The sequence below is a fragment of the Otolemur garnettii genome, unplaced genomic scaffold, assembly GCF_000181295.1.
Source record: "Otolemur garnettii isolate 467f Iridium unplaced genomic scaffold, OtoGar3 scaffold00126, whole genome shotgun sequence".
Taxonomy (NCBI): Eukaryota; Metazoa; Chordata; class Mammalia; order Primates; family Galagidae; genus Otolemur; species Otolemur garnettii.
Genome location: NW_003852521.1, coordinates 5,264,492 through 5,280,251, shown reverse-complemented (window position 1 = coordinate 5,280,251; position 15,760 = coordinate 5,264,492). Strand labels below are relative to the sequence as shown.

At 41.9% G+C, this 15,760-nt stretch overlaps 1 protein-coding gene across 1 annotated transcript in view; it reads left to right on the top strand.

Moving 5' to 3' along the window:
- The window catches only part of MTHFD1L (methylenetetrahydrofolate dehydrogenase (NADP+ dependent) 1 like), a 197,224-nt gene that overhangs the window by 113,988 nt on the left and 67,476 nt on the right, over positions 1 to 15,760 (top strand). The window contains exon 21 of the mRNA XM_003797876.3: positions 12,631 to 12,770. Coding sequence (XP_003797924.1) covers positions 12,631 to 12,770 — 140 coding nt within the window. The remainder of the gene's footprint in view (positions 1 to 12,630; positions 12,771 to 15,760) is intronic.

The window sequence follows — 15,760 nt, the reverse complement described above, 5'->3', positions numbered from 1 at the left end:
TATATACAGTTTATTAAGTTTTCAAAACACAGTACAATGCTATATTCTGTTTATGAATGTGTACATGTGTAAAACATGCCTGAAAACCGATTCTGCCTAAGCACCAAGTTCATTGCCATTGTGACGCTGGTAACGGGCAGGGCATGTTGGACCAGCTTGAAGGGTTCATAGGAGACTCAGTTCAGCTGTGCAGCTTTAATTCTCTGAAAAAAAAAAGATCTAAGCAATGTGGCAAAACGTTCATTTTTTAGATGAGCATGGAGGAGTAAGAAATATGGGTCTATCATTTAGGAGAGAGGTAGAGGCTTGAGCCGGAGTCGGCAGTTGTGATTAGTATGCGGTCAAATCTTCACCTTTTGCAGAACTAAATCTGATGTTAGTAGCCACGTATAGTGGCCCAGGGGCTTTATGTTACTTTCCTGCAGTGGTGGTGGTTTCTCTGTGTCACCTTGGGACATAGTGTTGATGATGTGGGCAGTAGGTGACCAGGGTACACCAGGCTGACTTGAACTGGGGTGAGACTCTGTACAAACAGAACTTGTAAACACGAACAATGTCACAAGATTTCTCAGTAGGTTGTTGTGCAGCCTTTCCACGGGCCTGAGGACAGCTTATTCTTTCACTGAAAACTCGCTACTCAGCACTGAGATGTCTGGTTATATTTTAACAGGTTTTAAATTTTTTTCATATGTTTACATGCAAACATTCTGAATTTCAAACGCCAGCCATCCGAGCGCCTTTTGTCTCCTCCCCGTATTGTTTAGCCCGGTTTTTCTTTGTTTGTCTTTTAAAATTGGAGAAATGTTTTGGTTGATTGTGGCTTGTTTTTACTTTTTAGAGGCAGGCAACAATTTCATGGCATAACGTCTAAAAATATTTAAAACAACTATAAAAATAAGGGTTTTTCTCTTCCAAAATATGTTTCTTTGTTTAGCATAGAGAGAAAGGAGATAGAATTTACAGGAAAAGCAGTTTTTAAAGACAGATGGACAGGAAATCCTCCAGAGTCCTGCTCACGTGTGTCTTGTGCTGCTCAGACTGACAAGGGTACTGGTTTCTGCTGCCTGATTTAATTCAGTGTATGGAGCTGGTACCCTCCCTCTCCATTACCTTCATTCAGTGTCATATTTGGGGGTATCAGGTGAAGAGTTATGGCCACATCTCAGCCTGGGAAAGCTCAGCTCTTTCATCAGCAAAACTTTGAACAAGTCTTATCTCTCTTCTAAATTATAAATGTAACCTTGACACCAGGCCTCAGAGCTGGTGGTATATGGAGAAATAGAACACCAGACAAATGTTCAAGTAATGTGTAAACTGAAGTGACAGAAGTGAAAAAAATTATTATTTTTCTAAGTAGGCTCTAATTTCATAAATGCTCCAGTAGGATTAGGTTCACCCACAAATAACAGTAACAGTAAAAACATATGACCAAGCTATAAAAGAAATTTGCTTCTCTCATATAAAAGCAGTTCAGGGTAGGGAATCTGGACTCATGTAATGACACCTCAGTTGTCAGGGCTGTGGGCTGCCTGGTAGTCCAGAGTGGTTGCATAAGCCCCAGACATCACATCTGTATCCCAACCAGCAGGAAAGAGGAAGAAAGGCCAGGAGACTTTCTGGAAATCACATGCAACACTTCTGTTTCCATCTCATGGGTAACCTTGGCCACACAGCTATACCTAGCTGCAAGAGAAGCTGAGACGTTGTCTGATTCTACCTGGTCTTCAAATGGAAAGTTGAGTTGCTGCTCCATTGCCTGCACAACGCAGTTCAGGAGGTTTTCCCAGACACATAATTGAGCTTAGGCCAAGCGATCTATATCACCGCCTCCATCCCTCACCACACCCCCTTTTATAAAGTCTGTTAAGCGCAGTAGTGAGAAGGTTGGGGAAGAGTAGATGACGATTTTCATCTGTAACTGCCTGTGAACAATCTTGAGAACGCACTACCTTTGGGGCTTTTGACTGCATGAGCTGAGTGGCCAGCCAGGTGTAAGAGACCAGACCTTTGGCTCGGTGCCTGTGGCTCAAATGGCTAAGGTGCCAGCCATACACACCTAAGGTGGTGGGTTCAGATCCAGCCCAGGCCCACCAAACAACAATGACAGCTGCAACCAAAAAATAGCCAGGGATTGTGGTGGGCGCCTGTGGTCCCAGCTACTTGGGAGGCAGAGGCAGGAGACTCGCTTGAGCCCAGGAGTTGGAGGTTGCTGTGAGCTGTGATGCCACAGGACTCTACCCAGGAGGACAGCCTGAGGCTCTGTCTCAAAAAAAAAAAAAGAGAGAGAGAGAGACCAGACCTTTGATTACTCAGATGATTCAGGTTATCTTCTAAATCAACTAAACTGATCAGCCCACTCTTTCATTCATAGATACATCAATGACCATTTTTTTAAAAGATCTTAGGGCATGTCTAACAAGTAAGAGGTTTTACAAATCAGGATTCATTCTTACAGTGAAAGAGCATATGATAAAAATATTATTTTGAATAATGTTAATGTTGTGGATTAAGTGCTCCCCATTGGCTTAACTGAAAAGATCAGGTTATAGAATTGTCTTTAGAGCCTGGCGTCCAGTAGGTTGGAGATACAGTGTGTTGGTAGAGAATGCTGTCCTTGTGGTGGACACCCCCAAACTGCTCCCCAGGAAGCTGTCTCGGAAATTGGCAAGCTAGTTAGGCACAATAAAACCTTGTTTTTAATGTGTATCTTTTGCTAATATAAAAATTAAATATTTGCATGCATATCTTTTCTTTGGCTTATTTTTCAAAATAACTTCTGTGCAGAAAAATACACATTATTAGAAATATATTATTAGTGATATATTATTGGAAATTTTCCTATAAGGAGGGAAACCATATCAAGCATTTTTAACCACTTTTACTGTAATCTGAGGCCGATTCTGTGCCACGGGCTTTTGAGTGTTTTAACTGAAATGTGTTCCTTCACACCACACATGTGCAAAAACAGAATCAAAATCTTACAAAATGATACTGCTTTTGCTTATTTTGTATGCTGTAACCTCATATTTTCTATTTTGTTCATTTTTCCTGCTGGTTGTAACTCAGTAGATTGACATAATGATGAACTAGTGGGTCTCTACCGTGGGTTTCATGCTCTGCCATTTTCATGCTTTGCCTGTTTGTATTGAGTTAATACGTTTGCGATCTTATAATTTCAAGCTTCAAATATTTTCCTTCTGTCTGTCTTAATTTCCTCTATAATCTAAGTTGTCATACCAGGAATGCTGGCACAGTTACTTTGTTTTCAGATTCAATAATCAGACCTTCTCTTGCAGAGTTACATTAATGGTCCCAGAAAAAGTTATTGCAGGGTTTTCAATACTGTTCTTTCCTGGGAAGCTCTAAAATGTAATGTTTATACAGGTTGAGCGTCCCAATCCAAAAGTCTGAGATTGGAAATGCTCCAAAATCTAAACTTTGTTGAGCACTGACATGGTGTCACCGGAGGAAAATGCTCCACCTGACCTCGCGTGATGGGTCGCAGTCAAAATGCAGTAAAAACTATCCGTGAAAAAAGATGGAGAATATTTTATAAAATCACCTCCAGCTATGTGTACGATGCATGTGAAACATAAATGAGTTTCATGTTTAGACGTCAGTGTAAAATTTTTAAAAATCCAAAACATGTCTTGCCAATCACAAACATTTTAGATAAGGAATATTCAACCTGTAACTTTTTTCCTCCTCAATAAAAAATGTTCATTTCAGGGTGGCGCCTGTGGCTCAAAGGAGTAGGGCGCCAGCCCCAAATGCCAGAGGTGGCGGGTTTGAACCCAGCCCAGGCCAGAAACTGCAAAAAAAAAAAAAAAGTTCATTTCATGTTTCCATTACTATAGGTTAAGTCCTGTTAGTAGCCAAGCCTGTCAGAATTCATTACTGTTTCTAGTTAACTTCCTGGTGTCCAGTTCTTGGGAGCAGTAAGAGAACACCTCTGTCCCCGAACCATCATCCGGAACCCCAGGCCTCTACCTGGGATTGGGGAACACCACTGTTTCCTGGTCATAGTCATGACCTTGTACAAATGTTTATGCTCCTTATGAGAATATGGAATTATTTGGGGTTTGGAGGGTTTTTTGTTTCTGAGACAAGATCTTGCTCTATTGTTGGGGCTAGAGTGCAGTGGCATCATCATAGCTCACTGCAGCCTCAAGCAGTCCTCCTGCCTCAGCCTCCCAAGTAGCTGGGACTACAAGCACGAGCCACCTTACCCAGCACACTGGAAGGAGCTACAGTAGAGCCTCCAGAGCTGACCACCTCCCTACATTGGCCATCTCCTTAAATTGGCCTCATTTTTATAGACTGGACATGCAACAGATGTATGTATCAATATGGTAGGCCTAGTTCCTCATGTTGACCACCGCTGTGTGTTGACTAGTTTATTACAGTCCCTTGGGTGGTCAACTTATAGAGATTCTACTGTATTTGAACAGTGAATTTATGGATTTAACCAAGTTGGGTTTTCATAAGGGAGCCAAAAATAACATTTACTATATGTATAATTGTATATTATAATTCCAAACAGGTATAATTCATCATTTTCATAGATACTTTTTTCCCCCAAAATTAAATTTTACATTTGTCAAAATCATTTCACAAAACAAGATGATTAATGATGGTTCCAAATAATGTGATCCGGCATGTATAACTAATTAACTTTCTGGAGGAAGGAAATTGAATTCTGGTACCAAAGCACACTTAAAGGCATTAGTGGTGTTTTTAATGTTTTCATCACCACCAGAAATATACAAGTTCACAGGTACTTGTGCTCCCTTTACACTGCTCATCTCCTCTTTCCCTTTCCCCAACTACGTCCCCCAAAACATTCTCATGCTCCCTCTGTCACTACCAGTCTTCCCTCAGTGTATATAACCACAGCCGTCTCCAAAAAGAAGAGGAGGGAGGGTACATCCTACCGTTAATATTGAGGCTTTTCCTAGTTTCTTTTTCTCTTAGATTTCCTGACATGCATCCAGTTGATTCCATATGGAATAGTGACACTGAGACGTTTAATGAAACCAAAGATCATAGATTAAGTAGATATATCCTGTGGAGCTGAAAGATTGAGTTTTCAGTAAAGTTTCATTGAGTTAAGTTAGAGCCTTGAAATTAATACGTTGTAAATCAAGCTTATTTGATAAAAATGATTACAATCTTCACTAGACCACCACAAGCTCAAGTTCAAAATTCGTGTGCCTCTGACTGTGCACTCAACTATTTCAGCAGACAGCTGCAGTTGAACAGATATGTTTACACAGGACAGAGAAAGGCAGTGTGAAGAGCGGAGATCTGTTTCCTCTCGCATTGTTCAGGAATTAGAGCCTTTTTTCCTTTTATGTGTGATTCTAAGGGAAAGTGCAGTTTGGAATAGAAAACTGTAAGTGTGTCCAGGCATGTTGGGGAGTCATTCACTCCCCCAACTAGTGATGGGTGGGCCAGTGCCCTGTAGAAGGCAAGTCTAGGGTCTGGCTGCTCCCATGGGGGGTGGTGAAATACCTCCCAGGCCCCCAGGACAGTACTGGTTCTCTAGCTGTGTGAGTGTCCTCTGCCTGCATGGCCTGTTTCTGCCTGGTGTTGGGTACCAAGTCAGGGTGCAGCTGGTCCCCAGGACTTCCTCTCCCTCATGTTTTTCTTTGATCACCAGAATACTACCCACTGCTGACCCGCACTCACCACTACTGACAAATAATAGACCAAGAACTAGGAGAAAACGTGACTCGTAATCTATAAGTGAATTGCTGTAAGAGAGAAAGCGCATTTTTGAATTTGGTAAAAGAAAGAGGATCATGGTGGGAGGGAATTCCGGATTCCACACCTTCTGTTATCATGGCAGGGCCACATTGTAATTAGAAAACGGGCCTGGACACGATTACTGAAGGTTTTCTTTGAAGGCAAAACTGAGCAAGCAATTCAGCTAGAGCAGTGCTGTGTGCCCAGTTGCTGTATTGACAAGGTAGGATGGAACATGCACTTGGCAGATGCTGCAAGCAGCTAGGCCTCAGGTTTAGGCCAAGGCTTGTAGTCTACATGTAGTAAATTTTTAATATTCTCAGAAGGCATGTCTGGGAAGCACAAGGCTCACTCATCCTGCTTGAACTGCAGCAGCCTGTCTCCACCTTGGCACTACTGACATTTTGGATGGATAATTCTTTGTTTGGGAAAGGGATAGAGACCAGCCGTCCAGGGCATCCTTACTACATGCCAGTTACAACAACCACAAAGCTCAACAAATATTGCTAACTGTGCCCAGGGAGGCTGGGAGCGGATGGTGCAGAATGTCTCTAGTCAAGAAGGACTGAGCTACCCTTAGGCTTTGTGATTTGGTAGAAATGGCTCCAGCAACGTACTAACTAAAGCATGAAAACATCCAGAAGTAAAGGTGCGACAGGTGAAAATTCAAATATACCTGCATACAGGGGAATAAACCAAAAATGGAAAGTACCAAGGGGAATTGAAGAAAGAAAAAATGAAAAAGGAAAGGGCAGAAAAGATTTAATTAGGTAATTAATCTTTCCCATCTTTGTCATGTTAAAAATGTGCTTAAGGCTGTTTCCTCACATTCCTTTTTCTTTTTTAGAATTTATTAAGAGCAACAAATAGGATAAGGGAATAAAATGCTTATTTAAGGCCACTAGAATAACGTAACGTGAAGGGTGTATATGTTGGCAATCTCAAGAAGGACCTAAAAAATGGAGCCTGCCCAGCGGAGTGGCTTGTCCCCTTCTCACGGGGTGGGTCTTCAGATAAGGCCCCCTGAGGTCCTAAGGCACAGATACATAGCGCCATCCATTATTGGTGACACCTTATTAAATTAGTTCCTTTTGTCATCTCTGGTTACACATCAGCCTACCTTGTCCATGCTCTGTTTTCCCTGGCAGCCTGATGTTTGAAAACAAAACAATACAGGCTCCGTGTCCATAGCTCAGTGGTTAGGGTGCCAGCCACATACAACAGGACTGTTGGGTTCAAACTCAGCCTGGGCCTGCTAAACAAACAAACAACAACAATAACAACAGGAAATATCTGGGCATTGTGGTGGGCACCTGTAGTCCCAGCTTCCTAGGGAGGCTGAGGCAAGAGAATCGCTTGAACCCAAGAGTTTGAGGTTGCTGTGAGCTGTGATGCTATAGCATTGAACAGAGGGCAACAAAGTGAGAGTCTGTCTCAAAAAAAAAAAAAAAAAAGAGAGAAAGAAAACAAACAATACAAAAGTGATTCCATGAAGTATTTAAGAACAATTTTTAAAGTATAAGAATTCAGAACTTTCTACTTTTTCTTAGCACATAGATGATTGTGTAAATGCCAGACGGCGTAGTAGAGGTTCAACCATTACTGAATGAGAATGAATAAGATTTGTTCCTAAACACTGTGATGTCCATGTTTCATCAGAAGTGCTTTTTGAGTAGAATGCCAAAGACAGAAGGGAGAACTCTGGACTGGCCATCAAAGGGGACCTGGGACAGTACCAGGGGCTCCAGAGCATTAAATCTGGAAGGAACTTCCCTGGTACACAGGAGCTTCCAGGAGGTTACAGCACATTATCTCTGCAGCTCACTCAGCCCTGTCAGATTAGATGATCCAGTGTTTTATAGGGACTCCCTGTGATGTGATGATATTAGGGCAGAGGGCATTTTTAAATGTTAGCAGATTGGTGATTACTTTAAAATCTTGAGTTCCAATTGTCACTGCATCTTTCTTCTGCATATGTGCAGTTAATTGGGAAATACAGAATAATTGGAGCTATCAAAATCATCTCTCTTCCTTCTTAAAGTCTTCCACAGATACTGTGTGCTCCTACCAGTAATGTTTTGTTGTTCTGGTATTTTTGTTGTTGTTTTTGTCATTGTTTTAGTTTAAGCTTTGTGGGAGAACTCCCAGTGCCCCTATGGATCATCGTAGAAGGCTAGTTGCTTGGTTTTCCAGGCTTGAAACCCAGAGCTCTGTTTCCTGGGGAGGTGGCTGAAGGTATCTGTCCAAATAATCTCTTCCTAACTCAGACCTCCTGACCCTTTCGGAGCTGATCTGGGGTTTTGAAGTTTGAAGCAAGCCATGCTACAGAACCACTATCGAGTAACTTGTATGCTCACACACTGAGTATCAGTCAGCATTTCCTGTTTTCATTCATGTAAGTTGGACGGCTGTAACAAAAGGGAGAGAGACTGCCAAGAGAAATAACTGTTGTGGCTTGTGCAAACATTTTATTGCAAGCCTTATTAAATTTGCAGCTTTCAGAAGTCTATATTACATGCTTTTCAGGAAAGCTAAATCATACCAAGTATGATTGCTTCATGATTCAAGAAAAAGTCTGTATTAAGTTCAACATTAACTAATTCTTTGGCCTATATCTTATTAAACATTTATTAAAAGCAGCAGCAGATATGATAAGAGACTAGGTTGCTTATTTTAGGTCACTAGGAAATCTGAACTTGAAGGTTTTATATGTTGACAATCCCCAACAAGTACCTAAAAAACGGAGCCTGCCCATGGAGTGGCTGGTCCCCTTCTCACGGGGTGGGTCTTCAGATAAGGCCCCCTGAGGTCCTAAGGCACAGACACGCAGCACTCCACAGCGCCATCCTTACTGGTGGCACCTTATTAAATTAGTTCCTACTTTTGTCATTACTGATAACGTATCAGCTTACTTTGTCCCTGCTGTTTTCCTTGGCAGCCTAACGTTCAAAAACAAATAACGTAAAAGTGATTACATTCCCGTTTCAGAGTACGGGAATTTGGCACTTTCTTCTGTTTTCTTCCCATTATTTGTCTCTGTATTTCCTCTGCATGTGGAAGCCATAAATCCATAGTGCGTCCTGTTTCCTTCTCTTAACTGAAGTTCTCTCTGTTGCTACTTTTTTTTTTTTTTGCTTCCAATTTATCTCCTAAAATATGAAATTAACCTCAGCTAGCGTATGTGGACATTTGAGATGGTCATGTCTCTTATCAGACATTTATACCTTTCAGTAAAATTATTTTGGTAGCATAAGAAAAAAAGAGACATGCGCTAGAAAGGCCTAAGAACATCCGTATTTTTAATTCTCTTGTGTGTGTCTAGCGCCAATGAAATGTGGCCTTTATTTTGAGATCATCGTGGGCTCCCAAGTCTCACTCTGTTAATTCATTCGCTTACATGTGCCAGGGACTGTCCTGGGGCCTGGGGACACAATGATGAACGCGGCATGGTCCTTGCCTCCCAGTGGGCGGTGCCATACAAGTCTCATCAGGGAGCCGCAGGCAGAGACAGGCGAGGGTCCTGAGCAGGACATACCAGTAGGCTACGAGGACGGGCGGGCAGGAGGCAAAGTTCATTCTGCCTGAGAGCATCAGGAATGTTCCAGATGGAAGGAGAGGGGTAAAGATGACAAGTAACAGTGTGGGGGAGATAGGGAGCTTCTGCAGGAACCTTTATATTTCTAACGAGTGACGTTTGATGTAGGGAGTATGGAGGAAGGTAAAGGTGGGGTGTGTGCTTAAATTTTACATTGGCTTAGTGTTGTAATTAAGGCACTTTTGGGGTAAAAGGGAGCCAGTGAAGACAGGAGCACATTAGTGTTGGGTGAGGGAGAGAAGAGCTGGGTTTTTGAAGAGAGTGTGAGCTTTCACCTTTTCCAGGGGATTTGATAATTATAAATGAAACGTGTCATCAAAATGTGAGTGACCCAGGGTTTTGAATCTTACTCCTTTTTATTTGGTTTGGAGACTCATGATGACATCCATTCAGTGCCTTCTGTGTGCCTTGCAGTGTTAATCTCTCAAACGGAGAAGGCTCTGACCCTCAGGGAGCTTACAGACTAATGGGGCTTACCCTGCTAACCACGTTCAACTGGAAGGGAGCTGGAGATGCCCCGATCAGCCCCAATTCTGGAGAAAGTGCACAACAGTCTGCCTCCAACTCCGGGCAACATCAAACAGGCCTTCAGAATAGCCCTGCTTTGGGAAAATGCATAAAACTCTGAGGGCTCAAATGTTACTCCGCAGCGCTATTGGCGGAGAACAGGTCTTGCTGGTAGAAGTACTGGCTTCTCCAGTCATGACACGAGATTTCCCTTCATCTTGACAAGTCTCTGTCTGCCCGGGCTCTGTCCTGTACCTGGGAATCGCCTCTCCCCTCCCTGTCCTCCCCTTACCCTCTGTGCCCCTCCTCCCATCTCCTTTTCTCCACTTGTCTCTCAGAGCCTGACTCCCCTCCTTGTGGTCACCTCTCCCCAGACGCCCAGACCAAGCCACCCCTCCCTGCCTGCTGCCCTCCAGTGCTCTTGAGCTGAAGGGCAGGTGACCTCTGCCCCACTTCCCTGGAATGCTTGAGGATGGTGACCCTAAGAGTGGGCTCCTGTTGCTGAGAAAAGTGCCTGGACATAGCAGGAATGCAACAGCTGCTTACAGAATACATCCAGTTTCTGTGTGCTTTGGTAACAGTGAGCTCTTGCTAAGCACCAGAACCCCCCCAGTAACTCCTTATTTTCCAGGTGCTATCTCACTTAACCCTCTCAAGTCAAATGAGGACTTTGAGACTCAGGGGAAACAACTCGCCAGGTTGCACAGATAGATGGGACTGGTAGGATCGCACCTGTGGCACTAACCAGGCCCGTCCCGTGTAATCAGGTGTGCTTGCCTTGCCCCACTCTCTAATGACCTTTCACAAAAGTTAACTGTATTCCTTTTCTGGAGTCCACTGTGCTGCCCACATGCCAAGGTTAACATTTGCTCTGCCAGGGGTCCCGCTGAGATAGGGATTGTTACTGTAAACAATCTTCTGGGTTTGACCACCACTAATAAACTCACAGGAATTGTCCCAAATACTACATAACAAGGAATGTCTTTTACAAGAAATATTTTTTATTTTGTCCAAAGCATATCAATGGTCATAAAAATTTTTATATCCTCTGGCCGCAGTGCCTTACCCTTGGGAATGTGTTCCAAGAGTGTAATTTGAAAGCGCTTGAAGCTCGTATGCACAAATATTTTCAATGTAGCATTGTTTATATTGGAGTCCACCCAAATGTTCAGGAACAGGGGGAACAGTTTTATAAATCTCGGTACATGAACTTAACAAAATTATAAGTGGCCACTTATAAATTTTGAAAGTTTGTAGTACTGCGAGAAAACTGCTTGTTTGGAAGTAAGGGACCAATTTATAAAATTCTACCTGTTTTATAGAAATTATGTAGGCATATTGTTATCCCAGTCCATTCGTGTTACTTACTCTAAAGGATGACCCAAGACTGGGTAATTTATAAAGAAAACACATGTATCTGCCTCATGGTTCTGCAGCCGACTTAGGATGAGGCCTCAGGAAGCTTCCACTCATGGCTTACAGTGAAGGAGTCATGGGCATGAGGATGATGTGAAGAGAGACGGGAAGGAAGGGAGGGTGGTGCCAGGTGCTTTCTCTCTCTTTCCCTCTCCCCTTCTCTCCCTCCCTCTCTCTCTGACTCTTTCTCTCTCTCTCACACACACCACCCTCAGCACTACTCTAGTCACAAGGGATCCACCCCTCCCATTATTAAGTCCCATCTCCAACATGAGAATAAGATCTCACTATCCTAACGATAGCACATACGAGGTACTAAAAGGAAACCCAGAGGAACAACTGACTCGTGTATTTACACTTTGAAATATGTGTGAAATTTCATCATTTTCATTCTTGTTAAAGTATGTGTATGCAATAATACTAGCGGCCAATATCTTCATTTTTACATGTTTTAAATGTTTTGGTTACTTAGTAAAATTTCTTTCACTGCCAATTCCTATCTGTGCTAGAAATTACGGCCGTGGTTGTTCTGTTGGTATATAGCGCATAAACATTTTCTTTTTATGACATCAGTAGCATTCTTTCCTTAGAGTAGTACCCTTCCCACATTTTGTGAACATTCATCTTTCCAAATGCTTGTTCTGACTCAGAGGGTTTTATGAGGGGCCCCAGGTGCTACATTTCCCAGAAGCTCGGGTGATGCTGATGCTTTGGTCCATGGTCACACATTGGGTCCAGGAGCTCTTCCTTGTGTAGATGCTGTGGACCAGTATCCAGCAATATCTTGGAAGGCAATGTTAATGGTCTGCTATTTCCACACTCGCTGCTGTAACATTTCTAGCAGCTCAAGGTGGGGAGGTGCAAGTAACTTTCTCTGATTCCAGAATCAAGGTGCTATCTTGTGTCGGTTCTGATGATCAACATCTTTACACCATTCAACTGAATTTTGTCAATCAACAGAAATGACTGGGAGGCACTAAAATAAGTTATTCTAAATACAGAGAATAAGAGAGGATCTTTTATTATAATCATACTTTTTTTGTTCTTTGATACAATTTGGATTTCAAAGTTGAAAATCCCATCTGTCTGATGTGAAGCTTCTTTATGAATTACAATATTAGAAGAAAAAACTTCAAAGACGCCATTCGGGCCTGGTGGTGTGTAGCAAAGAGAGAAGCTATCCTTTTAGAACATTGAATAAAACAGAACGTTTCTATGACAATGGGAAAATCTACTTACCTTTGTGTAGGTAAAGAAAATGGATGGAAGCCAACTTTGGGCCTGAATCATAGCAGTGATCCCTGAGACCTACTTTTGGTTTTAGAAAATAATAGCACATTTCTATCTGGCTTCCTTCTCCACAGTGACTGAAGCTGGCTTTGGCGCTGATATCGGAATGGAGAAATTCTTCAACATCAAGTGCCGAGCTTCTGGCTTGGTGCCCAACGTGGTTGTGTTGGTGGCAACGGTGCGAGCTCTGAAGATGCACGGAGGGGGGCCAAGTGTGAGTACCCACACATCCTTACCAATGCGTTGTTTTCAAAATTAAGATGGAACGTATTTAGCATTTGAAACATTCCTGCCTTCAAAGTGGGTATGGTTTTCTAGAATATCTCCTTGCTTAAAATCTTTTTATATAAATTACCACCATAGAGGACGTTGAGTTAAATTAAGTTTAGTTCAAGTGAACATTAACACCATGGTTATGTCTAAGCAGTATCTATCTTTCTATCTATATATCTATATCTATCTGTTTATCTATACTAGGGGGTTCTTTTTGGTTGTTTTTTTTTTTTAGACAAAGTCTTACTCTGTTGCCCTGGGTAGAATGCTATCATGTCCTAGCTAATAGGAACCTCAAACTCCCATGCTCAAGAGATTCTCTTGCCTCAGCCTCCCCAGTAATTGGGACTACAGGTGCCCACTGCAACGCCCAGCTATTTTTAGAGGTGGGGGTTTTGCTCTTACTCAGGCTGATCTTGAACTCCTGAGCTCAACCAGTCCAAACACCTTGGCCTCCCAGAGTTCTGGCTCTAAGCAGTATTTTGGGCAGGAGCACAATGTAACCACTTTCTGGTCTTAAAATTCACATCTGATACTCATGCCAAGGCTTTCTAACCACGTGGTATCAGGAGGAAAGAGGCTCTTGTTCCTCAAGGAAGACCATGGGATTAGAGTGGTTTCTTTGATGACTAAGGTTTTTCAGTGTTTTCACAGAGAGTTTTTCAGTTCACCAACGCTGCAAGTCATCAGATTTTATCTAAAACCATTTTCCTTCCTTTCTGTTATGATTTCACCCCATAACTGTGTTATAACGTTGGATTGTTTCTAAGAGAACTTTGCTTGGAAAACAAATTCTATCTTAACATTTTTAAAGACTTTAGATAACTTACCTATTTTTTATGAATAATTGAAATTTATTTCTAACAGTTCTGGAGGCTAGAAATTCAAGATCAAGGCACTGGGAGGTTTAGTGTCTGACAAGGTCCCGGCCTCTGTACAATGCAATTTTTTTTTTTTTAAGACAGGCTCTCTGCTCTTGCTCAGCCTGGTCTTGAACTCCTGAGCTCCATCCATCCCCTTGTCTCAACTTCTCAGAGTGCTAAGATTACAGGCGAGAGCTACCACGCCCAGCCTACACTGTTAATAGGTATAGAAATGACAGATATCATTCAGGAAATGTTTTCCACAGAAAAAATATGTGTAGTTTTTAGTTTTCTCATTTCATTTTAGGAATTTCCAAGTGGAGAATAAGAAATGTTATACTTATTATACGTATATGACTAAAATATCTTTATCACAGTAATAATAGATGAGACAAGCTGTCACATCTGATTTCTTAACTGGTATACTAGACTGTGTACAGAAAAGTCACGTGATCAATGATTATTACTCAGTAAAAACAAATGCCAGGTTTGCCATCATGAAACACGGCATGTGGATGATTTGATCATCTTAGCAATTCTGTATCCTGTGAGAGGTAGACCTTTTCTTAATACCAAGGTGTCGATGAGGAAGCTGAAGTTTGATGAGTTTTGGGATGTGGACAGTGTCATTTGGCCAACAGAGAGCCAGATCGAAGCCAAGGGCTTCAGATCCAAGCCCCCTACGCCATCCAGCCAAATGAATATTAATGAATATTCAGAACTGAATATTAATGAAGGGTGAAAATGTTCTCAATCCCAAACCTACTCATGATATGAGACACTTAAACACTTCATTTTTGCCTGATGCTTCATCAACATTTCAAATGCAAGACTGATATAATATGGATTATAAGGCAGTAAATCCTGAAGAATTCTGATTTTACTGAAAACACCACTTGTTGCTATAGTTACTCCTGGACTTTTAGACTTTAAATCTGTATACCAACTTCCTTTCTCTACCTAAGTAAGATACATTTGAAATTCTCACTCCCTGTCCTACCACACTGAAAATTATAAAATCAAACCACTTTTTTAAAATGTTTTTTCTTTTATTATTATAGGTACCCAATAGCTGTATGTCTTTATATAGAATATATGTGATGTTTTGTTCCTGGCATACAATCCAGTCAGGGTAACTGGGGTACCCATGACCTTAAGCAGTTATCATTTCTTTGTGTTAGGAACATTCCGATTCCTCTCCTTTTCTTTCTTTCTTTCTTTTTTTAATTTAAAGACCATGAAGCCTCTGGAAGAATCAAAGTACTTTAATACTGGATAGCATTTCAAACTGTCTAGTCTGGCTTAGTTTATAAATAGAAAATCTCAGAGGCACAAGAGAGAGTGTGGCTTGTGTCACCCCTCTATTTGGGGGATTAATCAGACCTAAAATCATGGTCTCCTGACTTTCAGTTCAGCGTTTTTCCAGACCCTGGTCTCTGTCCTGTAAAAATTCTCCACGTTTTATGATCTGTTCCATTTTATCTTAATGTATGTGCTGTGTTTTATAGTGGTTGCATTTTCTTCCCACATTAATCCTTTGTGCCTCTTTCATTCCACTTAAGTCATGGTTCTATGCCAGGGTGCACTGGGACAAGGCCAAGGCCAGGTAGGTGGCACAGACATGGCCAGAGCATAACAAAGGTGGGGATGGGGATCATAAGCCCTGCAGAGCTAAGCATCCCTCTCCTGGGTTCTGCCTCGTTGTTTTGTGGGTGCCCACTCCCGTTTCCACCTGCTTAATTCCCAATTCCTTGAGATTTTTGACCATGTCTGATTAATAACCAGAGTGTCCCTAGTGCCTGCCGTAGTCTGTGTCCAGGAAATGTTTTCAATAATTGGCTAATAAATGAACTTTCTGTCCTTAATCCTACATTTTATGTTGTTTGTCTCAGAGTCTTTCCTTCTTACTTGAAATAGCTCTGTGGTAATGTTTCTGGTCCATTATAATTTTTTTACAGGGTCTCTACTCAGTCATATCTCCTTCCTTTAGATACCATTACACAAACAACCCTGGCGGCCTCTTACGTTTACTCAGCTAGCATTTTTGTTGCTGTTGTTTCCCATGATT